The sequence below is a fragment of the Musca autumnalis genome, unplaced genomic scaffold (assembly GCF_047663935.1).
Source record: "Musca autumnalis isolate F117 unplaced genomic scaffold, ASM4766393v1 scaffold_5, whole genome shotgun sequence".
In the NCBI taxonomy this organism is placed as follows: Eukaryota; Metazoa; Arthropoda; class Insecta; order Diptera; family Muscidae; genus Musca; species Musca autumnalis.
The window spans coordinates 144,835,699-144,850,070 of record NW_027412088.1 but is presented as its reverse complement, the minus strand read 5'-3'; the positions used below and the strand labels follow the sequence as shown (position 1 = coordinate 144,850,070).

The following is a 14,372-nucleotide window of genomic DNA, read 5'->3' as shown; positions in this document are numbered from 1 at the left end:
TCGTAAAGATTTCTGAACGATTTTGGGATAATTTCGTATGATTATCGAAGGAAAAAATTTTTTCTGATGCCTCTCTTTTATTGATAAATTTTCTTTATTATGTTTTTTATTGGAAGATTATAATTTCAAAGATATCTAATGATTTTCACTGTTGTTATCATTTTGTAGTTATAGTAGAACAATGTAAACTTTTGGTATGTTCCCGAACTCCAAGTATCTACACATTTTTACTATTTTTTTCGATAACATAAAGGAAAAATTGTTATCGGTGTAAAAATGTGTAGATTCTTGCAGGTTCTGGAACAGAACATTTGTGTACGAATATGTTGAGTCTATCAGCACCATGGTACAATAATACAGGTAGCATTATCATGCCAGCTGATGGTAACATAATGTGTCAATTGCATTGAATTGATGTCAAATTTTGACATCTTATGTTGCCAACAATTGCCGATGCGGCTACCTGTGTATTTGTACCATGATCAGCACTAGCTTGAATTATTATAGCTCTGTTCCAGAACTAAAAAGTTTTTACAATTTTTACCACTTTTACACATTTTGCGTTTCCCTAGACAAAATTTATATGAAAATCGTTTACGACTTTTACAACTTTTACGACTTTTACCACTTTATAAAGTACGGGAACAGGCCATATATGTTGCATTTATATTTAAAATATTTAAAAAAATGTATATGCGAATTTTATAACCAACCATTTTGTTTTTCGACAACAAACTAAAATGTTGCTTGTTAGATATATACAAAAGGTGGCTGTTGTGCGAAGGGAAATTTGTTTCCGACATATCGATCCGAATTCGTAACGAAATCGGAAGAAAAACATTAGCATATTCGAAGGGAAATTTACTTCCGACATTTTCTCCGAAATCGGAACGAAATCTGAACGAATTCCCCTACGAAAAATCGTATCGAAATCGATACGAAATCTCAACGATTTTGCTTCCGAAATTGTTCCGATATGTCGGACATCCGACATTTGGTTTGCTGGGTTTGTTTACAATGCATTTTTTGAGCATTTTATAAAAAACGCGTAAAATGAATGAAGTGTTAAGTTTTCTCCACATAATCGAGTTGTGAATATGATAAAATGACTGTTTCAATGCAAATCTGACGAATTTCTTCCATACAAATGGTCTAAAAATAATATTCAAAATCATTGAATTCCATGGTTTAATAATAGTTCATTTGGACTAGCCATAAATCCTCGACTGGATTTAATAAATCCAGTACAAATCTCATTGCATTTAGATATACATTTTGGAGGATTTAAATAGCAGTCAGCTGATTTTTGTTCATAGCACAATTACCAAGGTAGATGCATCAGCCCATCTGAACGAATTTGAAACGTCAAAAGAATTTTTTGTAAATTGAATTCGTCTCAAAAAACATACGTCAAATTACAAATTTATTGTTTAATACTGAAAATGTTAGCACATTATGCTACTAATGCTAACTAAAGAGCAATTAAAGAATTATTTTATCGCAGTTTGCCCATCTAAAATAAATAAACGAATTATTTTATCGTTTAGACATTATAAATATTAGTCTTGGTTGATTAAAATCAACTTTGTACATCAAAACAAATTTAATTTTTCCGTCTTGTTTACAAATTTTTACATTTTAAATTATTTTTAGTGTAGCAATTCACCGATGCATCTACCTTGTTTCTTGTGCCAGCTTGCAAGTTTTTGTATTTTCTAGCAACATGTTGCAAAAAACAGAGTTGTATACGAGGATTTATGCCAGATTTAAAACAAATCCACTCAATACGGGGATTTATTTTTGTATGGGAAATCTGGTAGATTTTGGCTGGATTTAGCAAATAAAACCTGATAATGGGCTAAATCCGGCTAATGGTGTCATATCTAAATGGCATATAATAAAGGTTAGCTAAAGCTTCCTGTCAATTTAATTTTTTTTTCTTTCGACTGTTCCTAAAACGTCAAAACGACCCAGCAAACCAAATGTCGGATGTCCGACATATCGAAACAATTTCGGAAGCAAAATCGTTCAGATTTCGTATCGATTTCTATACGATTTTTCGTAGGGGAATTTGTTCAGATTTCATTCCGATTTCGGAGAAAACGTCGGAAGTAAATTTCCCTTCGAATTTGCTAATGTTTTTCTTCCGATTTCGTTACGAATTCGGATCGATATGTCGGAAACAATTTTCCCTTCGCACAACAACCACCTTTTGTATATATCTAACAAGTAACATTTTAGTTTGTTGTCGGAAAACAAAATGTTTGGTTTTAAAATTCGCATATACAATTTTTAAATATTTTAAATATAAATGCAACATATAATAATTCAAGCTAGTGCTGATAGACACAACATCCCAGCAAACCAATCGTACCGATATCGTAACGAAATCGGAAAAAATTTCGGACGTTACGTCCGATATCTGATCCGAAATCGTAACGATATCTTAACGAAAGTTGTATGGAGTGGTTGACATAATTTCGGAACGAAATGTCGGAGTGAAATCGGATCGATTTCGATCAGAATTCGCAACGAAATCGGAAGAAAATCCTTGGGAAATTCGGAATTCGAATTTTTTCCTCCGAATTTTCGTACAGATTTCTGAACGATTTCGGAATAATGTCGTATGAAAATCTGAGGTTCCTTCCGAACTTTCGTAAAGATTTCTGAACGATTTTGGAATAATTTCGTATGATTATTGAAGGAAACAATTTTTTCTGATGCCAATTTTTTATTGATAATTTTCTTTGTTATGTTTTTTATTGGAAGATTATAATTTCAAAGATATCTAATGATTTTCACTGTTGTTATCATTTTGTAGTTATAGTAGAACAATGTAAACTTTGTGTACGAATATGTTGAGTCTATCAGCACTAGCTTGAATTATTATATATTGCATTTATATTTAAAATATTTAAAAAATGTATATGCGAATTTTATAACCAACCATTTTGTTTTTCGACAACAAACTAAAATGTTGCTTGTTAAATATATACAAAAGGTGGTTGTTGTGCGAAGGGAAATTTGTTTCCGACATATCGTTCCGAATTCGTAACGAAATCGGAAGAAAAACATTAGCAAATTCGAAGGAAATTTACTTCCGACGTTTTCTCCGAAATCGGAACTAAATCTGAACGAATTCCCCTACGAAAAATCGTATAGAAATCGATACGAAATCTGAACGATTTTGCTTCCGAAATTGTTTCGATATGTCGGACATCCGACATTTGGTTTGCTGGGATATTCGTACACAAAGTTTACATTGTTCTACTATAATTACAAATTGATAACAACAGTGAAAATCATTAGATATCTTTGAAATTATATGGTCTGTTCCTTTACATTTGAAAGTGGTAAAACCGGCAAAAGTAGCAAAAGTTGTAATCTGCTTCCATATTAATTGTATGGTGTCTGAAGTAAAGGAACGCTTTTCGAGTAAAAAGTTGTAAAACTTGAAGATTCTTGCACGTAAAGGAACAGAGCTATAATCTTCCAATAAAAACATAACAAAGAAAATTTATCAATAAAAAAGAGGCATCAGAGAAAAATTTTTTCCTTCGATAATCATACGATATTATTCCAAAATTGTTCAGAAATTTTACGAAAGTTCGGAAGGTACCTCAGATTTTCATACGACATTATTCCGAAATCGTTCAGAAATCTGTACGAAAATTCGGAGGAAGAAATTCGAATTCCGAATTTCCCAAGTATTTTCTTCCGATTTCGTTGCGAATTCTGACCGAAATCAACCACTTCATACAACTTTCGTTAAGATATCGTTACGAATTCGGATCAGATATCGGACGTAACGTCCGAAATTTGTTCCGATTTCGTTACGATATCGGTACGATTGGTTTGCTGGGAATATACACAATCTTTGTATGTGTGTGTGATGTTTGAATAATATGCCAACAATTTTAAAAACAATCGAAGTCAATGATTTTCAAATTTGTTTTTAGAACATTTGTGTGGAAGAAATCCTTCAGCTTATTATTGAAACAAACATTTTATCATATCCACAACTCGATTATGTGGAGAAACCTTGGCCCTTCATTCATTTTTCGCGTTTTTTATAAAATGCTCAAAATTGGTATTTTGTAAACAAACCCACTTGTTGCCTTTTTGTTTACTAATTTTGAAGTTTTATGAATTCAGGAAAAACAAGGGTTCTATAGATTTTTTTTCATTTAAATCTACCTCTTTACTTATACCATGATTGAATTCTATTGTTTTTAAAATTGTTTGGCATATTATTCAAACACCACACAGACATACACAGTTTGTTTATATTGTTTTGAAGTTTTAGGAATACTCGAATGAAAAAATTTAAATTGACATAAAGCTTTGGCTAACCTTTCTTATTAAACCATGGTTACACTTAACCGGATTAACCCAGTGGGTTTGGATTTCAAACGTCAATTCCATAGCGCAAACGTCAAATAAATTCTCTCGAAGTGGGTTAACCCGACAAAAAACTGAAGTGTAACCGTACTATTATGCCCATTTAAAATTAAAAATACATACAAACACCATTCTTCACAACACAAAATAAAAAATAGTACATCAGAACACCTGCAACATTTTTTTTAACATTTGAATCACACTCTAAATTTCCACAACTGCCCATACCTGGCTTCTGTGGACAAAATTTTTCTGAGTCCAGCCACATTCATCTTATGCCCAAATTTTTGTTATCCAGACCGACCTAATGTTGTTTGACAGTTTTATTTAAGCGTAAATTAACGTAAACAATGATCAGCTTTTTTTGCGGCTTTGCTTTTTTATTCATAGATTAATTTAATTTTAATTAATTTAATAAAATAATAAATTAAAATGCTATTATTCAGAAGATTTAATAGCACGTTTCAGCGTATAAATAGCGTGAGCAAAACGAAGCAACCAGGAGATTCACTAGGAGTGAGGGTAAGTATTGAAATTTTGCATTTTTAATTTTTAACGTTACCTCATACCTTCGACTATCTCAACTAAAGGGCTGGATAAAGAATATACGGCGGTTAAAGAACAACATCTTTCTGGACATTAACGATGGTTCAACAACTCAAAAATTTCAAATTGTAGTTCCCAAGAACGATGCCACAAAAGCCTTGACTGCTGGTAGCCTTATCAAAGCCATTGGAAAAGTTCAACTTGCTCCCCACGGTCATTATGAGCTACATGCCGATGAAGTTGAGATGTTGGGTAATTATATTATACACAGGAGAATTTTATGTTCACTGTCTTTATCTAGTGAATGTCTTTTTAAACATTAGTTGATGGCCACCTGACAGAGGGATTTCCATTTTCACCAAAACAACAACATGCCCCCGAGTATGTAAGAGATTATCTACATTTACGTTCGCGTGTAGATTATGTTGCGGCTGCAATGAGGCTCAGACATAAGGCTCAAAAAGCTTTACACGACTTTATGGATAACAATGACTTCGTACAAATTCATACCCCAATTATTACTACAAATGATTGTGAAGGTGCTGGAGAGGTAAGTAAATTAATATTGAGTAAACTGTAAAAAGTCAATATAAATCAAGTAATTTTAGGTTTTTACATTACGTCCAGATTCCCAAGGCTTATTAAAACAAATGTCACGCCCTGATGTTCCTCTGGAGAATAGTTACTTTGACTCCAAAGTTTTTCTCACTGTCTCTGGGCAATTGCATTTGGAATCAATGTCCTATGGCCTGGGAAACACCTATTGCTTTGGTCCTGCATTTAGAGCAGAAAACACAAAATCACCATTGCATTTATCTGAATTTTATATGTTCGAAGCTGAAATGACTTATATTGAAGAATTACCTCAACTTTGCACATTCGTGGAGAAAATGATCAAAAGCATTTCGCAACACGTTGTGGAAACAAGTTCCGAGGATTTGGAATTTTGTCAGAAAAAAGCTTTAGGTGATAAACAAGTATTGGATTGGTTGGAAAACCCATGGATAACTCTGGACTACAAAGAAGCTTTGGATATAGTACTAAAGAATAAGGACAAATTTAAAACTGCCATAACACCGGATGAGGGATTTTCCAAAGAACAAGAATTATTTTTAGTGGAACATTGTAAGGCGCCTGTATTTGTCATAGACTGGCCATCACTACAAAAACCATTCTATATGAAGCAATCCCGCACAGACCCATCCATAGTACATGCCCTCGATCTGTTAATGCCCTCGGTGGGAGAACTGTGTGGTGGTAGTTTGCGTGAAAATGATGAATCGCGTTTAAGAAATCATCCACATTTACCACAGGGCCTTGAATGGTATTTGGAATTGCGTAAATATGGTGGCATACCAACGGCCGGATTTGGTATGGGTTTCGAACGCTTCTTACAATTGTTGTCTGGTGTAAAAAATATTCGTGATGTTATACCTTTTCCACGTTATCCCCATAGTTGTAAAATGTAAATGTTATTTAGTTTTAAGAAGAGAAATTGAACTGGTTTTCGTATGAAATAAAGTTGAGGAATAATTTTTTCACGAAACCCCTGAAGAAAACATCCCCCACGGTTAATGTTCAGAGCAGCAGCGGAAACTAAAGGGGGCCGTATGTGCCGGTCCGTTGAGAACCGCGTTACAACAACCACATGAAAACTTCAAGAACAAACTTGAAATCACTTACACATTTTTCATGTAATTGTTGTTTGCAACGCGTCGCACAACGGACCGTATGTATTTGGCCCTTTATGGGAAGCCAAACATAAGAGACCCGTTGTATCTCATTTTCCTTACGCATCACAATAGAGAGTAACCCCACGCCTTTTAGCTGGCTATTGGGGTTATTCAGTAGTGTGATTCTCCAACTCATTTTTTTAGTTACCGAAAAATCGGTAATATTAATATGCTTACACATACATGAATGTAAACTCCCCGTGAGTTTTTCCTTATCAACTTAAGGGAGAAAGTGAGAAAACTCACGCGGAGTTGATATTTAAGATTGGTCTGATAATTTCGATTCTGAACCATCTAAGGGGAAATAATGGGTCGATTCCGTCGCGTCGTCAATCGTCTCTGCGACAAAATTTAAAAATTGTTCTACGTAAAGCGATAGAAAATAATCGTCCATAACAAGTTATCGGTGATGAAGCGGAGCGTTTTTTGTTTTGATTTGAAGAAAATATCAGAGCAAGTTGTACACAAAAGTTGTAGTTTTCTAAAATGATAAGCTCAGTGGAACTATTTTTTGATGATAGTGAAGAAAATATAGTTAACGTAGCATCTATCATCCTTTAGAATTGCCATCAGTATTGTGAGGTGTTTGGTTTCCAACATTCATCAAAATAATTGTTAATTTTTTAGGTTTAAAGCATATATTCGGCTTCCAAAAGACGCTGTTATTTATATAGTAGAGGCATTAAAAATGTCTTTAAAAAAACCCACAGATCAACAGCAATACAGCCACTGCTTAAAGTGTGTGCACCTTTAAGATTTTTTGCAGAAGGAAGCTTTCAAAAATCCCATGTCAATGACTTTAACCTCGGGATGGCTCAGCCCACATGGTCAAAGGTATTAAGTGAAGTTCTGGAGTTAACAGAGGAAAAAACTGTGTAAAATTTGGATTGTTTTCAAATTAACAGAAGAGGAAAAGCGTCAAAATAAAAACTATTTTTATTCAAAAACAAATTTCCCGGGCGTTGTCGGATGCATTGACTAAATATAATGGGACCAAAAGGAAGATGTTCGCCATTTATATCTGAATAGAAAAGGATATTTTAGTTTAAACGTTTTGTTGGCAAGTACGTTGTTGTTGTAGCAGCATAAAAACCTACGTAGAAGCATAGGTTTCATGCTGGGTTGGCAGCCGCTAACCGAAACACTATGGTTTCGGGTCAATCCCGAAAGAACCCGCTGCCGTGGGATTGGCAAGTACGTTGTCAATTTCTACTTCATTTTGAGGTTTTTCATTTGTCCAATTTCACTGTTATTATCATCCCATGTCTCTTCAATTCCGTAGATCGCACCTGCAGGATTTGAAACCATATTAATTTGCAGTAAGTCTGCTACCGCTTGCTCCATCGACGACAAAGATATTTCTTGTGATGGTCCACCTCCTGTAGCTGTAATGTTCTTCTTATTTTGAGACATTTTTTCATTAGTTTGGATTTAAAATGGGTCCATACTCTGTGCCATTCATCTGGTGTACGCACACAACTATTTAATTGTTCCGCAACATTCTTCTTTGTAATGGCGCTTGCATTGACTATGGATTTTTCTTGCAATAGCTATTTTTTTTTATTAATTTTTCTTTTGCATTTAAATTTTAACGGCTCAGTACGGCGACCTCTGTGAACAATATGCGTGAACGTATGCGAATTATCTATCAGCCAATTGACGTTCTACCCTTATTTATTTTTATGCTTTTACCAACATTTTTTTTGGAATAGAAACGTTAGTTGAAATCATTACCAAGGTTTCATCTAGAATTTTTTAGATTTTCTCGTTCATTTGGTTTAGTGAAGCTCATACCGTCAACTACAAAAAAAGTTAAAAAGTTAAAAGTCTTTCTTAACCTACATTAACGTTGTGCTTAAGTGGAAATTATTTTCACTTATAAAAATTTTAATTTTTATTCTTGAGTTTACTCTATTTTGCCTAGTAAGTACGCCTTTCGTTTTTCTTTCCCATTTAATTTTTTTTGGTAAAGGAAAAAACTAAGAGAAAAAAAAATATTTTTTTTTTCCATTTTATTAGCATTTTCGCATAGGATTCCATGACGAGGTTATGTCAGGAGATTTTTCCTTTCAAATAAATACATGGTTATGTATTTGGATTGATTTCTCTCACAGTATACGCTTTAAAATACCTCAACTGGTAATTATTTTTTTTTTCTTTTGCGCACAGGTTTTGGTTTTATTTTTCTCATTTGATATTTCTTCATTCCTATAGGCTGAATTGCTTAATATTGCAACAGGCTAACCTGCCTAAGGTTAGGTGAGATCGAAATTTTTGCAAGCTATTCTGCTGCTGGCACACAAAAATTTGCTCAATTTGTGGAGATCCCATATGCAGATTTAGTTCTCACTGGTCATCTCAACAAACGCAACGTAAACGAATCGAATGTTCTGTGTTCTACCGCCGCATTGATTGCCCAAACAAGTGAAGTGAAAGAAAACCCCAAATATCCAATAAAATCGCTGCTAAAATAGCCGGTTCGGTACCAATCAAGCCCAAACCAAGTTTCCATTTTGTGAAAAGTGCGAGAAATCCCCAAACACCAATTTTATCGTAGTGTAATACCTATCGAATTAGCCTTTTTCCTCCATGAAAAGAAGTGCCGCCGGAAAATTCGACTAATGTAAAAGAAATACAAATTTGCGAAAATCCGTCATTCTAATTGACCATATAAGTGCTGCTAAATATCATTAAATTACCTATACCTAATCAAGAATCAGAGAAATTTTGCTTTAATTCAGTCACGATATAGTGTTTTACATATATTTGCCTAAACTTCTTCAAAACATTGATTTCGAGTGTTATTAGCATTGGTTAATTGGTTTAAATTTTTGCTCTCAAGAAAAAAAAAAAAGAAAATTGTTTGAAAATAAAAAAAGTCATAGAGTGCGAAAAAAATGGAAAGAAAACATACAACAAAAGTCTCTACATGAATGTTAAGAAAAAAATATAAAACAAAAAGAAGAAAGAAAACCACAATCGGATTTGCATAAGAAAAAAATCTTAAACAAAAATTTTACAGAATATTTCAGCAGAAAGTGTAGTGTACAAATTTTTGATACCGTTGGTTTGTTTGTAAGAAAAAAGAAATATCACCTAATATACACAAGCTTGTGCATATAAATTTTTGGAATTTATGACCATTAATGATCATTAAAAAATCAGTGTCAACCTATTTGAGATTTACTGCCAGTGCAATGTAAAGTGATGTTCCTTTACAACTGTTAACCAATGGTCAATGATAATTACAAGTGTGTGTGAATGTTGTAACTCTGCTGTTTAACATTTCTTACTGTTAACTTAACATTTTTAAGCAACCATCACAAAAACTCTACACTCTCTCATTATTGAATAACACTCTCTGAGAACACAACCAACAGAGAACACCTTTACCTGCAGTCTCTTTGTACTATCGTGGTCCCCATTGGTACCACTCTGCCGACGTCGAAAGCGCTTTCAACGAAGGAGAAACCACAACAGAGAATCAAAGTAAGTCATTGAACCTCTTTTATTTAAATTTGCATATGATAATGATGAAGAGAGAAAGGGAAAGAGTGACCATGCAAACATATAGTTTCCAATGATATTTAACTTGTAATCTTAAGTTGATTTTACACGAACATTATTATTAAAATATGTTACACAAAAAAAAAAATTACGTTTTAAAATTTAATATTAGTTAAAATAATGTAATACTTTCCCCTTAAATAACATGTTGAAAATTACTAGAAATTATTACTGAACTATATGGTCACCCTTTCTCTATCCTTTGGTTGCATTTTGGAATATGAATATGGTTTTGATACCCAACAAGCCCAAATAAGTAGAACAGTGTTTTTTTTTTTTTGTAACAAGAAAGATAAAATTACAATCTACATACAACTTTAAGCAAAATTCGAGATAAATTTTTCTAAACAAAAACTGAAAGAAAAAAAAAACTCAATATACACTTTACAAGATCTTTTGTTGTTGTTTTCCCTCCAAAAATCAGCACTCGACTTATAGATTATCCAACAACCGATAGATATTATTTTTGATTTAATTTGTCTCATTATTATTCTACTATATAGTGTTAATTTTTTCCATGGATATATATATATATAATTTATTTAATTTTTTTTTATTTTCTAATTTTTATTTAGTAATAATAATATCCCGTTCTCTTATAATTAAAAATATAAATTACCCATCGATTAGATTACATATGTACGCGGGAAAATAATTTCATTATTTCTCTTCTATATTTCAAACTAGTATTTTTCTCTAAATTTCTGTTTCCATCATTACGACCTTTCGTCATTGTTTGATTGATAGCCTTTAAATTTCATAGTATATAAACAACATTTATATCATAAATTGAATTAGTAGAGCGGATCTAATGAAATTATTTTGTCCATCTTTTATTAATATACATATATGCCTTTACTTTTCATTTGGAATCATAAAGAATGATAGATGAGATTACAGAATATTATAATTTCATTAAATTACTTCTAAGAGAGTCAAATGTTGGTTTCTGAATTATTTAATAAAGAGAAAAAATGAATTTCGAGTAAATTAAAAATAATATGTTTGAGTTCTCTGTAATGTAGGTAAAGGTTTGTTATGAACATATATGGGGCTGCAACAACTAACTACTCTTAGCTTGGACGCAGCATGTTGCAGCCATGGTTGGGTGGGTTTCTACGACAACAAACATCTCGTTGTCCACATCATTTGATCTCTTTCGTTTCTCCCTCTCAATATTTCTACATTCTTTCTCCACTGTCTAATTTTCAATCTCTGTATACTTTCCTTTTCCGTTCTGTTAATCTTTTAACATGACCCTTGTTTCATTCAGCTGTTTCCGTTTCCTTTTCTGTTGTATCTCCTTTTATACACTCAAGCAAAAATGCACGTATCTTTTATATTCAAATGTATGCTCAGTGGCGTAGGGATCATTGAAGGCATTCGGACCCCCCCTCCGACGAGCTATAAGGCTGGTTCCAAACGTGCATTCCTATCAATGAGTATCCCATCAACACCTGCCACATTTTTATTCGTTGTATGCTACAGTATATAATATAAAATGGCGCCCAACGTGGGGCCCGAATAAGAATAGTATACTTTAAAAATCACCATCTGGCAGTTTGCCACAGTTATTCGGCGTCACCAAAAATACTTTTCAAACTTGTTAATCATTTACATACTGTCATTCTATCTCGTTTTTATTTCCCCCTTTTAAGGTATTGAGTAACTAATAGGAATACATTTTGGGTCAGTTAGTCATCCTTAAATGGCCATTAGTTTCCAATACTTTCCTTTCAATTACACTATGGTCTTGTTGGTACCAGAGATTGGTGTGGAATTCCGCTTCTGGACTTTATTTAGCTAGATCTAACCTGTCAATACTTTGGATCAATATAGCCATAGCCTTTATCATTCTTCTGGAAATATGGAATAGCATTTCCATACCAGTGTATGAGTTTTTCTTTCTATCCTATTCAACTTTCTCTTTTCTTTCCTTGAGTCAAATGATGTCCTCAATAACAAACCTTTGCTACCATAGGGTTCTCAAACAGATTAACATTGATATATGAAATCAGGTATTCCGTTTTCTTGATTGAAAGTATTTTTTTAAATCATTTTCTTTTATTCTTTGAAAGTTATTATTCTTTTATAACTAATTTTTTTTTCGAGTGTAAAGTGTCAATGATTTTAAAATTTTTTTCCCCAATTTTTCTTTTATTCTTCAAGAATTTGGACTTTAGTCCAGAAATTGATTTATTACTCAAAATTTAGTTTTTTTTTTAACCCTCTACAAGTATTTATACTTTTTTTGTTTTATCTACCACTCAAAGTTATAAAGCTTTTTGTATAATTTTTTTTTATCCCTTATTAATTCTGTCTATAGTACGTGCCAATATTTCTGTACTTACACCGAGGGAAAAATTAATCAGTATTTTAGCAGCAGCAGCCAGCATATCCATTTTATAAGAAATTATTCGCTTACCTTCACATACAAGTGTAGTTCTGAACTCAAGGTTTTTTATGACGATATTGTGAATGCTATTCATGCATTAACACTACAAACATTAGTTATTGTTGCGTTGTTGAGATATTGATCACGTGATTGTTGTTCAATACATTTTTGGGATTTTTTAGAATTTCTTGTAATTCTGGGAATTATCCTTGCGTCAAATTTTGGAAGTAATTTGATAACCCAGTTCTGGTTTTCCCGTTGAATGGTTATCGAATTTAGTTACGGTTGAATATAAATATCGGCTGCCTTATAAATTTAGGAAAATATACTCAAGGATCGCATAACTAAATATTTTTTTTTTACGGCTCTATTTCTCTATTCGTTTGCACTGGTGTTTTTCAATTCACTAAGAATTTAAACATTTGTATTAAAAAATACTTTTTTTCAGTTTTCATTCTTCAATATTGAGCCCATTTCATTAGAAATCTAAAGAGTAACGGAAATATCGAGAATTCGTTTGATCTTGAAGGCCATTCCAAAAAGCGAACACTTTGATTGATTTTAATAGTCAGTTTTGGGTATTTTCTTTTCAAATTGTTTCCCGAATGAACCGAAGTATATAGTAATAGCATACTCAAGGTCCAGTCGAGATAGGATTGTTTTTCCCAATATATTTTTTCCCTGTAGCGATTTTTATTGATTTTTCCCAATCGACTTCGATTTTAGATACATTTGGTTATACCAAGATTTTTGTTGTTGTTTTTTTATTCAACGTTGGACTTGATTACAGGTCATTAACAGGATAGGATTTATTTTGTTAGGTTCTGAAAGGAAATACTAAACTATTTTCAAAATACTATTTAGAAATATAATTTGAATTAGATTGGTGATTTTTTTTTTCTGAAGTGGTTTTCAAAATATATCGTATTGGACAAAGGACAATAAATCACTTTATTTGTTTATTTTGTGATTAACTTTATATGAGTATTTTGGAAATTTATTGCTCAAAAGTTACTCGATTTGTAAAGCTTCGGATTAATATTTAGCTTGAGCTCAGACATCATTTTTATAGTTTTCCCAATTTTTACGATCAGGGGTGGAGAGTAAGTCGGTTTTCCTGAATATATCCTTTTAAGGACCTGGAATTTTCTCAGTTTTTGATTGATTCCATTGCTTTAAAGTTCCTATTTTCTATTCGTTTAATTAGAGGTTAATAGTAGGGGGATTTTCGTTCCCTGATAGATCATTTGTTCTTACCTAATTTGATTATATTATTTCAATATGGCGTTTGTGCAAGGTAATGAAGAGTCGATTAACGATCCTTTAGAGGAAACTCCTGTATGCGGAGGATGCGCGACATTGATTAGGAACAAAACCACATTTGTCAAGACCAATTGTGGACATACATTCCATAAATCCTGTCTGGCAAAATGCGAGAAATTAAGACCGTACTGCCCTGTCTGCAATTTAAGATTGTATAGCGAGCCTTCAACCCCCAGTTCATCCGGTGCTTGTACTAGGTCCCAAACCAAGGCAGCCTCTGCTCAACCAGCAGGCAGTTTACCAATTGAAGACCAGTCTAGCTCTGCTTCAGCGGTGCCAACGAATACCACTGTTGTAGATAACACTCTTAATATTCGTTCTGGTGATCTTCATCAAATGATCAGTTCGATTGTTTCCGAACAACAGGCTCAACTCCTTGCTAGTCTTGATAACCGAATCTCTCGTTT

General features: G+C 33.0%; 2 protein-coding genes across 2 annotated transcripts in view; both read left to right on the top strand.

Moving 5' to 3' along the window:
• Positions 1-14,372, top strand: part of Orc6 (Origin recognition complex subunit 6) — a 213,059-nt gene that overhangs the window by 64,507 nt on the left and 134,180 nt on the right. The window lies entirely within an intron of this gene.
• AsnRS-m (asparagine--tRNA ligase, mitochondrial) lies at positions 4,664-6,493 on the top strand. Its single transcript, XM_073990240.1, has 4 exons — positions 4,664-4,923; positions 4,992-5,199; positions 5,271-5,497; positions 5,556-6,493. The coding sequence occupies exons 1-4, from the start codon at positions 4,834-4,836 to the stop codon at positions 6,414-6,416; spliced, it is 1,386 nt and encodes a 461-aa protein (XP_073846341.1). The 5' UTR covers positions 4,664-4,833; the 3' UTR covers positions 6,417-6,493.